General features: G+C 33.9%; 1 protein-coding gene across 3 annotated transcripts in view; it reads right to left on the reverse strand.

Annotated features, from left to right (window-relative positions):
- The window catches only part of LOC143257993 (tetraspanin-33-like), a 64043-nt gene that overhangs the window by 33333 nt on the left and 15418 nt on the right, over window positions 1–15292 (reverse strand). Inside the window, exons 1-2 of one of the 3 annotated variants that reach the window (XM_076517035.1) lie at window positions 3937–4066; window positions 735–873 (exon numbers count right to left, since the gene is read on the reverse strand). In XM_076517035.1, coding sequence (XP_076373150.1) covers window positions 735–809 — 75 coding nt within the window. In that variant the 5' untranslated portion in view covers window positions 810–873; window positions 3937–4066. Of the gene's footprint in view, window positions 1–734; window positions 874–3936; window positions 4067–15292 lie in introns of those variants that run through there. The other 2 variants (XM_076517036.1, XM_076517034.1) reach the window with 2 other exon arrangements.

Raw genomic sequence — 15292 nt, forward strand, 5'->3', positions numbered from 1 at the left:
CGTAATAGCCATGAATGTTTAAGAAGTTCTTTTACTAGTTCATTTACTCAACATAAATATTGTTTGGTGCATATTTATTAAAGGATTCATATCGCCTTATATACATTTGTATTATCATGCTCGTCCGACATGACCAGGTGGTTAAGTCACTCGACTCGTAATCTGAGGGTCGCGGGTTCGAGTCCCCGTCACACCAAACATGCTCGTCCTTTCGGACGTGGGAGCGTTATAATGTGACGGTCAATCCCACTATTCGTTGGTAAAAGAGTAGCCCAAGAGTTGACGGTGATGACTAGCTGCCTTCCCTCTAGTCTTACACTGGTAAATTAGGGACGGCAAGTGTAGATAGCCCTAGTGTAGATTTGCGCGAAATTCAAACCAAACCATTAGCATGTTTCTGCTTGTTAGGGTTACTTCTGAAAAACGTTTCACGTATTATCTTCGACTGAATGCTGCTGTGTTCTCTTGAATTATAATAGTTTATAAACTTTTTATTAAAAATCACATTCGAGGTCACTGCAAATATTTTATGAGAGATTCAATCTAATATCGTTCTAAGGATTATTATAACAGTTAATACTAGTAACTTATTAAACAAACTGGAAAAAAGTTTCTTTCATTTGATTTTAACATTTTTGCTACACTAAAATCACCTTACTGTTCAGTATTAAAAAGTATTTTTCAGCTATATAAAATCAATAAATTACGAATATGTACATAATTTGAAACCTTACCCAGTAAGTGAAATTCATTGAAAACAACATGTATTTGATCATGACTGTCGTGTTCCTTCTACAGCTAGTTGTCATAATGATCTCCTTCAAGCGCACCAGGGGGCTTCAATGATATTAGCTAATAGAGAAAACCGTAACTCTAAAAAAAAAGTGCATGTAATTATAATAATATTACATACAGGATACTTTGAAAGCAATGTATCCAAATTATAAACAGTACATGCAACTAACCAGTAATTTACAATTATTCAGAACTGTCAGTCAAATAGTACTTAGCGTAAACACATATAGGTATAGTTACGTATTTGGAATTACTAGATAAATCTTATTCGTGGTTGATAATGGAAATAGTAAAATCCAATACATACACAACAATACAAACACATATGACATTAGTACACTGACTTACAGATCCTACGACAACTCATCACCTCTTGAATAAATATTTGATTTATTCATTGTTCTTATTGTAGTACCATCGGGTGTTACAAGTTTGTCATAAATTTGGAAGTAAAAGAAGCGATAACACCGATTGGTAACAGTAAAGCGAAATATACACAAAACACTACTCTTTCATATTAAAATGACCTATATAAAAAGTCTTTACTAACATATAGCATTATATATAGGTATCATATAACAACAGCAACATAAACACATCTCACTACTGAACAACACATAGTAGTCAAAGTACAATTTTCATAGAGACAAAACAATATATAACCAATACGTATTTTCGTCATAATCAAAAAGCATGTCAGAGAAAAATTATTAATCTAGGAGAGCGCGTAAAAATAAACCTATACCAAAATGACACTAGTTCACACATTTATATAGCAGAACAGCGCTTTAAATTAAACTAACCATGTGAAGCATGCACTAAAATACAATACATGCTTCCACCTAACAGTAATTACACCAACAAAGAAACTATACCACACACTTCCACTAAACAAGGTTAATATCAACCATGGGACATAATTCCACTAAATACAGCTAATAACAAAAAAAAACTACAGGACATACTTCCACTAAATAAGGTTAATATCAGCAAGAAAACTATAGGACATACTTCCACTAAATAAGGTTGATATCAACCATGGGACATAATTCCACTAAATACAGCTAATAACAAAAAAAACTACAGGACATACTTCCACTAAATAAGGTTAATATCAGCAAGAAAACTATAGGACATACTTCTACTAAACAAGGTTAATATCAACCATGGGACATAATTCCACTAAATACAGCTAATAACAAAAAAAAACTACAGGACATACTTCCACTAAATAAGGTTAATATCAGCAAGAAAACTATAGGACATACTTCCACTAAATAAGGTTGAGATCAACTAGAAAACTATAGTACAGGCTTCCATTAAGTAAGTTTAATGATGTTATTCAAACACGTAGGTTCAAAAAGCTTTGATAGAAATGAATAAAAACTCTATAACCCAAGCGCTTTCAAAAGGTGGACCTTTCTTCTTCAGGGGCAAATTGGGAATGTCCAGAGAACTATAGCACACACTTCCACCAAACAAGGTTGATATCAACAAGAAAACCACAATATACGCTTTAGTGTAATATAAAAACTATATAACAAGTGTAATGATTTATTTTATTACCTAAACTTGCTTCTATATAGATTTATTTCTGCATGCGACGTATACTGTTACGTGTGTATCGCACAAGTCCCTCCTGTTTTCTAAGTTTGTAGAATATTCTCGAGCATAAGAATACTTGTAATTGGCAGCATTGTTGCCAAATGAACTTTCGAGAACGTCTCCTAAAATTGTTTATAAATCGATGCGCCAAGAAACAAGAAGAAGAATATTATTAGCCAGCTATAGTCTCGGCCTGGCATGGCCAAGCGCGTAAGGCGTGCGACTCGTAATCCGAGAGTCGCGGGTTCGCGCCCGCGTTGCGCTAAACATGCTCGCCCTCCCAGCCGTGGGGGTGTATAATGTGACGGTCAATCCCACTATTCGTTGGTAAAAGAGTAGCCCAAGAGTTGGCGGTGGGTGGTGATGACTAGCTACCTTCCCTCTAGTCTTACACTGCTAAATTAGGGACGGCTAGCACAGATAGCCCTCGAGTAGGTTTGTGCGAAATTCCAAAAAACAAACAAACAGCTACAGTCAGTGTGCTATAAGCCTCGGAAGCTATAATTGTAATTAACGCCTATTAATCGGAAAAGTACAGAATTAGAGCAGAAACTTTGTAGATTTCGAACATTAGAAATAATTTAACTTTAGTGAATTAACTTCGGACGTTAGAATTTCAAGAAGGACATTAAATACTGTCACCGGCAAAAAAACTTAGGAATGCTTTAAAGTAGCTAGCCACACTTGTGTATAAACCATTATTTGTAATAACCAATTGTAATACCGTTATTCTAAATTGTATTGTGTTTGTATATTAAAATATATTTGTCTTAAGAAAGGAAATTCTATGTATCAATCTTGTTGGCAAAAATCATATATTTCAATACATATTAACATTCAATTAACTTCTAAATTCAAACTCCAGTTATTTGAAATAGTAGCACGTTAACATACGAAACATGCTAAATATGAGACTTGTCCGGGATAAATTATAATACGTAACACATATTATCACCAAATAAATTAAAATTATATCAGCAACAACAACAAAAGTTATCACACACTCATGAAAGAATCATTGCATGTGAAAAGAACTCGATGAAATTATCTCATGTCAACCTTTAACATAAACATATTTGCCGAACTTGAATAATATTAATCATATAACAAGAAATTTGCTGTATACATCTTGCAATATAGTGTAACAAGAAATTTGTTATAAGAGTACCAAAGATATGTTATAACGCAAAGTCCAATAAACATGTTTGCACGAAATGTAGAGATACGAATCACTTAAGATTATGTTATAGAAGTATGCTACATATCTTCCAAGAATACTTCTAATATAAAGTCAGCCACTCGACCATATAAAACTTATGCGGCATGAAAGAAAAACAGTAATAAAAATACTTAGGCAAGGAAACACGTTACTGTAATATAATTATAAAGCAGACCAATATTCTGTCAAAACATGTATGTTTCACCATTAATAAAACTATTCCTTGTGCTTTAAATCGTTGTTTGTCTAGCCATTATTAAAAGTGGAAAATACTACTGAACTAGAACTTTATGAAAATGATAAAAAGTTATACATACCCTTACAAAATCAAACCAGTAAAATAGGAATAGTGCTGTCTTTGGAGTATACAGTTTCCACATAACTAATAGTCTATGTTACGTAAATTTAGACGCAAACTATTAGTTAGTTGGAAAACGTCGACTATATATATATGTTATCAAATGAACAACTGCAAAAACATATATATATAAACAGAAATGTTTGTGTCATTGTGCAAGTGTGTCAAGATATATCGTACCAAACCATCCATTTCACATCATTTTTTCTCTGAGTAGATATACAATATTATTCATGCTTAGCAAGCGAATAAATATACAATAATTTCTTTGTCTATAACAGGCCAACCTGATATCCGAGTTACTCATGCTGCTACTTTGTCCTTAAAAATGTTTTTCTTTCTTTTTCTACACATTTCGTGAAGTTAAAGATTTTGCCGTGTTTGATTGACCTCATCACACACAACGACAGTTATGAAAAAAATTTCCTAAATTTAACGGTACACGAAATTTAACAAAACATTATTTTGACGAAATGAATAGCAGTTTCTGTTCCACCCATTTATTTTACTAATACTCCTTGGTATTTGTCCAATGAGAATATGACTGACTTATTTATAAATTATTTAGATGAGATAAAGCAAACTTCAAGCTTTAGTTACTTTCAACTGGGACTGTATTAACACTCTTCTAATGTAAGACTTTTATCTTAACTAATTCCAATTTTCTTAAATGAGAAAATATTCTCTTTAAAAAAAAACGCAAAAGGGATATTTTTGTTATTTTAAAGAGAAATATAGGTAATAACGTTACAAGCTCAGAGTATGTGATGTTACATGTGTTAAGGCACTGATTGTCAGACCAAAATGACAATAAAAGTTGTGCACTTTGAAAACGGAGGAAAACATCGGATTTTTCGCCAAAACGCATTCGTGTCCAATAAATTTGTTTGAGAGATCTGCATGTTCTGCAAGTGCAACATGTACAAAATCCCTATAAAAGTGACGGGTTCTCAGTTTCCATCGCTCAGTGTTAAGCCACAGACATGCAATACAGTTACGCCAAGACTGACTGAAGCACAACGCAATAACGCCATTGGTCGCTTGGAAGCAGGCGAATCTCGATCAGATGTTGCCAGAGCTGTGAATGTCCACCCAAGCACCAACACAAGGCTATGGAATCGTCACCAACAACATGGATCAACTTGTGACCGTTCACGATCTGGCAGACCTCGTGTGACCACGCCCGCACAAGATCGCTACATCCGGTTACGTCACCTACGGGATAGGACCACCACTGCGACGTCTACTGCCTTAACCATACCAGGGCTGCGTAGGATTTCCGATCAGACCGTACGCAACCGTCTACGAGATTCTTAGGCCCCATGTGCAACCCATCATGGTGAACGTCAACGACGTTTTTCAACATGACAACGCCCGTCCTCACACAGCCCGACTCACCACTGTCTTCTTGAGGCACCATAACATCAACGTTCTTCTCTGGCCCTCCAGATCACCAGATTTAAACCCCATCGAACATCTTTGGGACGAGTTGGACCGACGTCTGCGACGGCGACAACCTCAACCGCAGACTCTACCTCAGCTTGCAGCAGCTTTGCAGGTGAGTGGACAGCCATTCCACAGGATGTGATTCGTCATCTCATCGCTTCCATGGGCAGGAGATGCCAAGCAGTTATTGATGCTCACGGGGTGCATACTCGTTATTGACGTTGAGTGACGTTAAACTTCACATAGTGAGCGTGGACTTCGCCTTTGCAGACTTTGGATGTTGAGCAGTGAATGTGCAAAGTTTCACACATGTCATACAGAACTACCCGGAATAAACTTGTTAACAATTTGTTTCATATTTTGCCTTTTGTGTTTCTTTTTTTTTTTTGAAGAGTATATTTAAGCCGTGAAACCTCGAGATTTTGAGTTTTACTTACTTGACCACAAAAATCAAATTAGTATAAGATATGTTTCCAAAACCAAATAACAAGAATATTAAGTCGTCACTTTCTAAACATTATCTAAAGTTTATTAAAAATCTAAGTGCAAATAGTTCAGATTGTTTATCCATTGTCCAGATAGTAAGTAATGTTCTCAAAAGATATAACAGGTTAGTAAGACAAACTTTTCTTTTGGTGAATCTATTCTTTTGTCAAACTCTCTCGAAATTTTCTCACGAAAGATGTACGACTAATTAAACAATAACTTCCAGGAAAGTTTTATCACCTCTACTAAATATATAGGAGTAACATGAGTAATTTTCCAATTAACAATGTTTCAACCTACTGTATCTTCTTCTATTTAAAAAACAAACTTAAAAAAAAAAAGAGAAGCTCACATATATCATTGTTATCCCTTTTAACATCTTGGAGAAAACTTTATCTTGTATCGATGCTTTAACTATTTTAACTTCTTAATTTTTCGATTTACAGTCAAGGAATTAGTATTTACATAATTTTATTCAATCCCAATATTTCAAATAAACTTCTGCGGTCAGTGATATTTCTAATATCACCTCTTATAAGAACATAAATATTCATAAGCTCAGTCATGTTATGGTATTCAACAAAAACATTGCTGTCAGCAACCTCTAAGGCCCAATCCCCATGTTAACAGCTTGCTTGCTTGTTAGTTTAATATTATCAGTTAACTGATTATTATAAGCACTTTTTGGATTTCATCTTTTTTTTTACCAAATCCTTAGTTTTCCTACATTTTTTTTTCTAAATCTTTCAGCCTATCTGCCAATTTAAATGAATTTAAACTTCTTAGATTTGTTGCATTTATTCCTGATAACCTACTTTATGTCTTTAGTAAGTCAATAGATTAATCTTTTCTGTTCAGAGGAACATATCTATCTTGAATTACAAACAATATATACTTACAATTTTCTCTAATTTGTTTCATATCATTTTTAAACTCATTACCTTAATTCACTAATAATAAATCTTTTCACATGACGTCAAAATTGCCTTTCTGAAAACTAGGAACTGCAATATTGTTTCTTTTTTCATTATGCAACGGTCACTCTTTTCCAAGTGTTCTTCCACTTCAATTCTTGCAGTAGTAGTCAGAAATAAGTCTAAAGTTCATCATTCTTAGTCATTTCTCTGTTTGTTACAGAAAAACCTTAATCTCTTCAAGAAATATCTCACATTGTTTAAATAAAGGCAATCCTAACCAATTTAACCAAAATTGAAGTCTCACGTAAATTTTAAATCAGTGTTCTTATTAGTAACAATTGCCATTTAAAACCTTTTAACCACTGAATGTAAAGATGAAGGCAGTGGATTCGGTTTAGATTTACAAATTATGCCCAGTTTCTTGAATTATTCATTCATTAGTATTTTAGATCAATCAATATTTGAATATTTTTTGTTATATATAGCTGTCTAATATTTGTTGAAATATAAATGTTTCTCAGAACGGCGAGTAACAAATTAACTTGAAGACAGCCTAGGAAGGACGAAACGTTGTTCTCTGCTTTATTAGTAAAAGTGTTAATATCCATACCATCCGTTCTCAGATACATTTTTATTTAAACTTGGTTTCTCATCATTGAGAATTAGTTGAAATATAGTCATTTATTGGATTGATTACTTGTACTTTGCGTAACTACTTTATTTTGTTCAAACGAATAAAACTGGGATACAGTTTTATAAATCGGTTAACCGTCATTCACTCATGAATATGACAATCTACTCTCACCAAGTTGCATATTATATATATATATACACACAAACACATACACTAACAAAGGTGTTTGGCAATGTTTAACTTAAAAAGCACTGTTATAAATAGGGACATATGTTCTCTTCCACTATTTTGAGCTGTCACTAGCAGAAAGGCAACCCGTTTATCTGGTGCAAAATTACCTGTTCTACGCGCAGCATTAAACGTCACTTTTGTTTCGCATCGACATGACGTATTTTGTGTCTGATAGTCTTCACTCAAGAGTGGCGTTAAGTGATGGTTCAATAAAGACTTCCTTATTTATTCTTACCATTCTGATAGTTATTTTTTGCGGCAATTTCGAATCCTCATCTACATCATTCCCATTTTAATCATTCTACAATAATCGTATCAAATATTTATGCACTTTTGAATCTTTTCATATCCATGTTTCAGTATCTTGTGATTTTTGGAATCTCACACCAAGAATCAACCATACAGTATCTTGAGAAGATATATTATCTATTTTATTTAAAAAAAAAACAATTTATATAATAAACTGCAATGGATTAGATAAAGGTTAATAACCTTATAATAGCAGGAAGGCTTTTAAACAGAAATGGCAGCGCTTTTGGAGTTAACGAACCTGGCAACAAAGACTGCTTCACGGTTCCAGAACCTGCTAGAGAAAAGCTCTTTTAAAGGTAATGTACCTAATATTTAAGAATAAACACCAAAATCGTTTATTATAGTGCATCCATTACGACAAATTCATGCCATTAATCTAAACAGCGTAACACTTTCCTATAGGTCTAAATAAAACGAGTTATATTAATTAGCCTTTTAAAATTAAAGACATTTATTTAGGGTGGAAAAATCAAGCATAATTTCTTAAGAATGGGTCGACTGCATACTTAGGAAAAAGCCATTTTATATAACAATGCAAGTTCTCATATCCTTACTTTTCTTGTTCATAACATGTCAAGCTTTACCCAGAACGCTGACCTGCTTAAGAGGTTTGTTTACAGTAGTTTCGTCGTTATTCATGCATGGAAATATTCCAGGTCACGTTTGTTTTCCTATCATAATCACTTTAGTGTTTAACATTGAAGAAGACTAAACACATTAAACAAGGGCTTTTCTTGTGCGTGAATTTATAGTACTTTTTTACAACTAAAACAACAACAGCACGTATATTGTTTCTTTTGGAAACATTAAAGACGTTTTAAAAACTTTATTGTAACGTGGTTCAGTACAATAGAAGTGTTTTTAACAAAACCATATCGGAACACCTGCTTTGCCCACCAAGGGGAATCAAACCTTCAATTGTAGCGATACAAATCCGTAGACTACCGCTCCATTAACAGGGGGACCAATATAATAGGAACGAGTTGTATAACATTGCAAAACAATTTGTCTTTTTTTTTTCTTCCTGAGTTTCGTACGAAGTTACACGAGGGATACATACACTAGCCGTCCCAAATTTTGCAATAAAGGCTAGTCATAACCGCCCACCTCCAACCAGTGTTTTACTGTTTTACGAACGAATAATGGGATTAGCCGCAAGTTATATAGCACTCATGGCTAAAAAGACAAACAAGTTTAGGCAGGTGAGGATTCGAAAACGCACCCCATAGATAGTGAATCGAACACCCCTAACAACCTGGCCATGCCAGGTACTCAGAATATTATGAATTAGTTGTCATATCTTTCAATCTTTCCATAAGACAGAAGTAAGTTTAAATATTTACAACCCTATAAGGCGAGATTCGATTCCCCAGAGTGGATGTAGCAGCTTGTTCAATATGTCTTTGCTTTAAAACAAACAAACAACCGCAACAGCTGTTCTATGAAAAGTTAGTTAGGGTAGCTGCAATTATTTTTGTTCGTAGCATCAAATGTCGGAGATAAAGTATAATTACACCAAAGTTTTCTTAAGATATTTCGTTTGTCTTTAGAAATCATATCAACATTCACATATACTTCACATTTAGTGTTCTAACACGCGTCATTAACACAAAGTCCAGAAAACCTTTCTTGATCAATTAAAATAGCAAGCCAGGACGCCAAACATGTAAACAGCAGAAAACTACATGCTGTTTTTGAATTTGTTTGACATATTAAACAAGAAACACTGTTATCAACCATACTTCTATAACTAGTCATTTTCGGCTTCGACTGCTTAATATACAGCATCAAATAGCACCAAATATACAAAATATATATTAATATAAATATTTCGTGTAAATATTTCTTATTTACGAAACCTGTTAAGGCCTGCAGGAAGTTCACTCGCTGTCCCTGTGACTCCGAACTGTTTGTGTGTTTTGGAACTTGTTTCTTATCATGTTACACTGATTTATTTCTAGTTACATAACGAGGACATAGTTTACTGCCCATACCAAAAATATAACTATGCTAATTCGAGTAATACGCAAACCATCATAGCTGGAAGGAGTTGATTCAAATTAAACACGTCGCAAAAGTTATATATTTAAAAACTCTGCATAAAAATTTCTAATATGATAAACTTTCTGACTTCAAGATGCATTAATAATTTACGCTGATAATATTTTTAAATCATTCAACAGGATCTGTTTTTAAATTGTTGTGACCAGGACAGATTAACAAGTCGTGAACACTTAACATTTCAGACGAGAGATTCATTGTATTTGTTTTAGCGTAAAGCTATACAAAGGAAGGCTAGCTGCGCAGTAACCCACCTCCCTGCCCTTTCAAAATGGAATCCCGAATTTTAGCGACATAAGCACTGACGTTTGAGTCACCGAAGGAACACTGGTTTTGTATCACGAATGGCGTTGACTTTGACTCAGGGGATTCATATCTCGCAACACTTATTTTTCGCTAAAAAATTCATATTTCTTATAGTTTTGAAATATCTTGTCAAATAGATATCTTCTATGACAATTTCACTAGGCAAAAATCAAAATCATCTGTTCCAAATTTTACACTAAGATTTTGTAATTTTCTTTGAAATTATATTAGAAAATACCCAAGTCAAAAGTAATGAATATTTTCAATAGTTATGATTATCATGAGAAGTTTCTTTAACTTTCCCGTTTAATAAACTCATTGATTAATAATTTGTTTGTGTGTGTATTTTGTGAAGTTTGTAAGTCTTCATTACTGTGGAATACAATACACTCGAAACTTTATCCGTGTTTCGAGACAAGTGAAAACTACGATGCTTAAATCACAAAATTATATTTCCTATTTATTACGAAATATATAGACCTTCCGATAGCCTGAATTGATCAAACGCGAAACGAGTATTTAAGCATAACGAATGTGCGCTGCATATGTTGTGAATTGTTCATTCTTATGTCCATCAACTTTATTTAGGTCACACTTATTAGGATTTGACTCATCAATGTAAACATAACAAATTACGGTTTATGTCTAGTAATGAATAACGCATAGCAACAAGTTTTTGTTTTTTTACTAGCAGCATGCTGCTTTCTTTTTTATTTGCACCTCTTGCTTTATTCGTTGTTCTCATATGTTCCGGTCTTTCTTTTGTTTTTTTGTTAAAGCACTGTCTTTTATATTTCTTCTTCAAACTCACAGTGAACCAGTCCCTATCTCTCTGACCTTGAACCTATTTTCCCTAAATTGGATTATAAAGTTTCGTAACCATAGGGTATTTTATAGTCTTCATACTACTGAACTCAAAACTATATCCCCCTTACACCTGAGTATTGTAGTCCTCTAACCTCTCAGAGATTAACGAAAGGATTGCTGCTTTCTTGACTCTGTCAATTTCAGTTGATGTCACCTAACACCTAACTTCAAAGTACATCTCCCCCTTTCCCTCAACGCATCCAACAATACTGATTTCATTCAATCTCAACTGTTCCTATTTAACATGTTATCCCAAGCTACGAGATTACAGTGTGTTTTCACACTATTTAAAATGTTTCACCGCTGACAGTCTTTAACGGAACACCAACAGTAATTTTATTCTTATCATACGTCTGTTAGTCTTTGTCTAGGCATTTTACAAACTATACAGTCTTGTACATATCCATCACTGCAACGTTTCAAAAATTCTTCACAGTCATATATATATATATATATCCACAATTAATCACGAAATACCCTTCGTCTCCACAAAATAATTAATCTTTTATTCAATTGCACAACCAAATATTCATATGTAACATCTTTTTACGCCCTAGTCCTATCTATACAGGTCACTGGTCAAAGGCCATATCATCATGTTTTATGAATCGCATTTAAAATTTTATTGAACTTCTATTTTTATGTATTTGTGTCAGTAAGTTTAATATCAAATTGTAAATTATAATTCAAATTTTAGTAATATCCATTAGTTAATTTCTTAATTTAAAGGTAAATATTTAAAAAAATCTAAATATCGATTTTTGTATAACACGTGGTGTGTTGAATGTAGCATAATCCAGATTAAATGTTAGTGATATCCAAATACAAAGTCTATAATTTCTTGCGAATTAGAAACTCAAATAACTGATACTGACAAACTAGAATCTAAAATAAGAACATCCTGTTTTTCTCTATGTGCTGAGGTATCACTGCATTTACCGAATAACATACCTCTTTCTAATTTTGGTAACACTTGGTACACCTATTTCTGTCTATGATGTGTGAATAACCAATCGAAAAATTTTAATGTCCTCCTAGTGACTTTTTCAGCTCCTTTGAAGTATTCTGGCGATAAGTAATTTCTTTTCATACCAGGTGAGCTCGAAATTTCATATTTGTTTAGATCCAAATACAGCTTAGTTACTGAGCTTAATAAATTGTAGTGGAATTTTACGGTATTGATAGAGTAATTTATGAGTTTGGGTTGTTTCAAAATGTGTATATATATAAATTAACAAAATTATTTCATTTCACATTCTACACGTGCGAACAAGTAGCAACCAAGTATAAATTTCATATCTAAAAGAGATAGTTGTTTGCTATATGTTTTTATTAATTGCTTTACGTTTTAAGAAAAAGCAGTTTATGAGCTTATTTGTAAATAGTAATAGTGTATACAGACATACATTGTATTATAACTGGAAGGTGACTAAATTAAAAAAATACTAGTACACTAAAACACAATCAAGACAGTTCACTTTGTAAGTCCAATTTTATATTCTTGGATATGCTGAGTGTACATGCGCCGAGCCATTGCAATATCTGTAACGTTAGCCAGATCGTTAAAGATCAGTATAAGTTGCTGGTCAGATAACAATCTACCCAAAATTATAGTTTTTCACTGGAAAATTATTTAAATTCTCGAAGTGTTTTTATGTGTAAAAAATAATAAAATTCAGATAATACAGTCACATGTAAAAATTCAGCTGTTTTCAAACAATTTTTCATATTGGTGTGGTCAAATATGACTGAAGTTAAGAGAAGGCGAGAATTATAAATACAAAAAGAAAGAAAGCTGCAACAGTTGTGAAATGTGTTTACATTGTGATCCTCTAGCTATGTGTACAGCAAAACATTACCATGTTATCTCATAAAGTATGTGTGTGTTTTCTTAAAGCAAAGCCACATCGGGCTATCTGCTGAGCACACCGAGGGAAATCGAACCCCCGATTTTAGCGTTATAGATCCAAAGACATATCGCTGTACTGGCGGGGGCCTCACACAAAGTGGACGTAGAGTAGTGCAAGAAATTGAGAAGCCAGTAAAAGTGAGATGATCAGCGCTTAGTAGAGCTACTCGAAAAAGGCTCATTGATGGATTGGATGGCAGCTCAGATGATAAATCGTCCCCTAATGAGGGAATAGGTTCTTTCAATAATACATTGACCAAACTTGACAAACTGACAAATAAATGAAAGGATTAAGCTGGAGGAAAATGTTATTCAACCTGGTCTTTCGGTTAATAAAACGGTTTTCATGGTTGCTCAAATCATGTTTGAACAGTCCATTGATTGATAATCACATCATGGTTTACTACAAACGACAAGTGCTTTGCTTCAGTGGATAAATCATGAAGATGCAGAGAAGAACAGAATGGATCCATTGTTCCTGTATAAAGAATTGAAATTTGAAATTTTGCACAAAAATTTTGATATCTTGAAAGCTGGAAAAGATACCCGAAAAGAGATATCATTTCTCGAGCTTAGTCAGTAAAAGTAGCAAAGTTAATCATTTTTATTCAAGCAATACTTGCTCTAAATCCTAACTCAACTTGTAACGTACAATTTGCACGGTTTTTATGTTGACATCTACAGACTAAACCGAGAAAGAAAGAGTTTGAAGGGATTATGGAACCTGTACAATGAAGCATATGTTGATTCGGCACAGAAAGTTGGAAAGCCAACATTCAAAGATATGAGCAAGGGGAAAACAAAAAAGAGTTGCCCACATAAGTTGCCCTACAAAAGGTATGCAAGCAATATTTTCAAGTAAATAATTGCATGAGTGAAGAAAATGGAATATTACACTTTTGTCATTAAAAGCTTGAATGCCACGCATAATCCACTGTGAAAAAGTGGGATTCCATTGATAATTTCAAGTCGATTGTGTATGCCGAATGACATTTTCAACATTCAAGGCTCTGCAAAATCAAGCGTATTAAGGCGTGCGACTCGTAATCTGAGGGTCGCGGGTTTGCATCCCAAGTCGCGCCAAACATGCTCGCCATTTCAGCCGTGGGGGCATTATAATGTGACGGTCAATCCCACTATTCGTTGGTAAAAGAGTAGCCCAAGAGTTGGAGGTGGGTGGTGATGACTATCTGCCTTCCCTCTAGTCTTACACTGCTAAATTAGGAACGGTTATCACAGATAGCCCTCGAGTAGCTTTGTGCGAAATTCAAAACAAACAAATCAGCATTCAAGCGCTGATCTATTGTATTCATGCCTATATACTCTAGGGTTAGATGATAGGCAACGCTTGCCAACAGTGGCAGTAGATGGTGATTACATTTTAGTTTGTAGTGTCTGCTGCATATTTTTTGAAGATTTCTTGCAATGCACATGCAGTCATAATATGGAGGAATATCATTCAGAGATCCTAAATATGCTTCAGTGTGTACCTGCATAAAAGGATACAGTAACATCCTGCGTTTCACATCGTTTCAATTCAAGGCCATCACAAGTGTTGTAGAGAATATAAGTAACGTGAAGAAAGGTTCCAGCAATATTGGATCATAACAAAAAAAATCCTTTCCGTAAAGTACAGGGAAGGGCAATGAGAATATTAAAAGAAAAAAAAAAGTGAGGGATTATTCATTTGAATGGAAATAGCCGAGAACATTTTTTTTTGTAAATTATTTATCAGATTGATATTCAGGCCAAGATAATGTACAAGAGATGTTGCCACTAGTTATGAAAGAAATTGAGATTCCTTTTCCGTGACATACTAGAGTCATAACACTAGAAAATTTGTGTTATGGAAGCTTATTACCTACATTTACCAGCTTAAATAGGAGCTTCAAGGTAACAACAATCCAGAAAAGTCATTAACACTAGAGAGGCTAGTCTATATGTAGACTCAAACAGGAAAAAACGTACTTTGTCATGTACTTTTCAATATAGCTTTTAAAGAGTACTTGGAGGATGGAAATGGCATTACGTTGGAAGAAGAGTTTTATTCTGCACTTTCATTTCAAGTTGGCGTTGCATGAACAACTACAATTCTTGTAGATGCAAGCGGCTTTAAGGACCTGTTGTTTCATGCAATTATACTGTC

Source organism: Tachypleus tridentatus, chromosome 7 (assembly GCF_004210375.1).
Source record: "Tachypleus tridentatus isolate NWPU-2018 chromosome 7, ASM421037v1, whole genome shotgun sequence".
Lineage (NCBI taxonomy): Eukaryota > Metazoa > Arthropoda > Merostomata > Xiphosura > Limulidae > Tachypleus > Tachypleus tridentatus.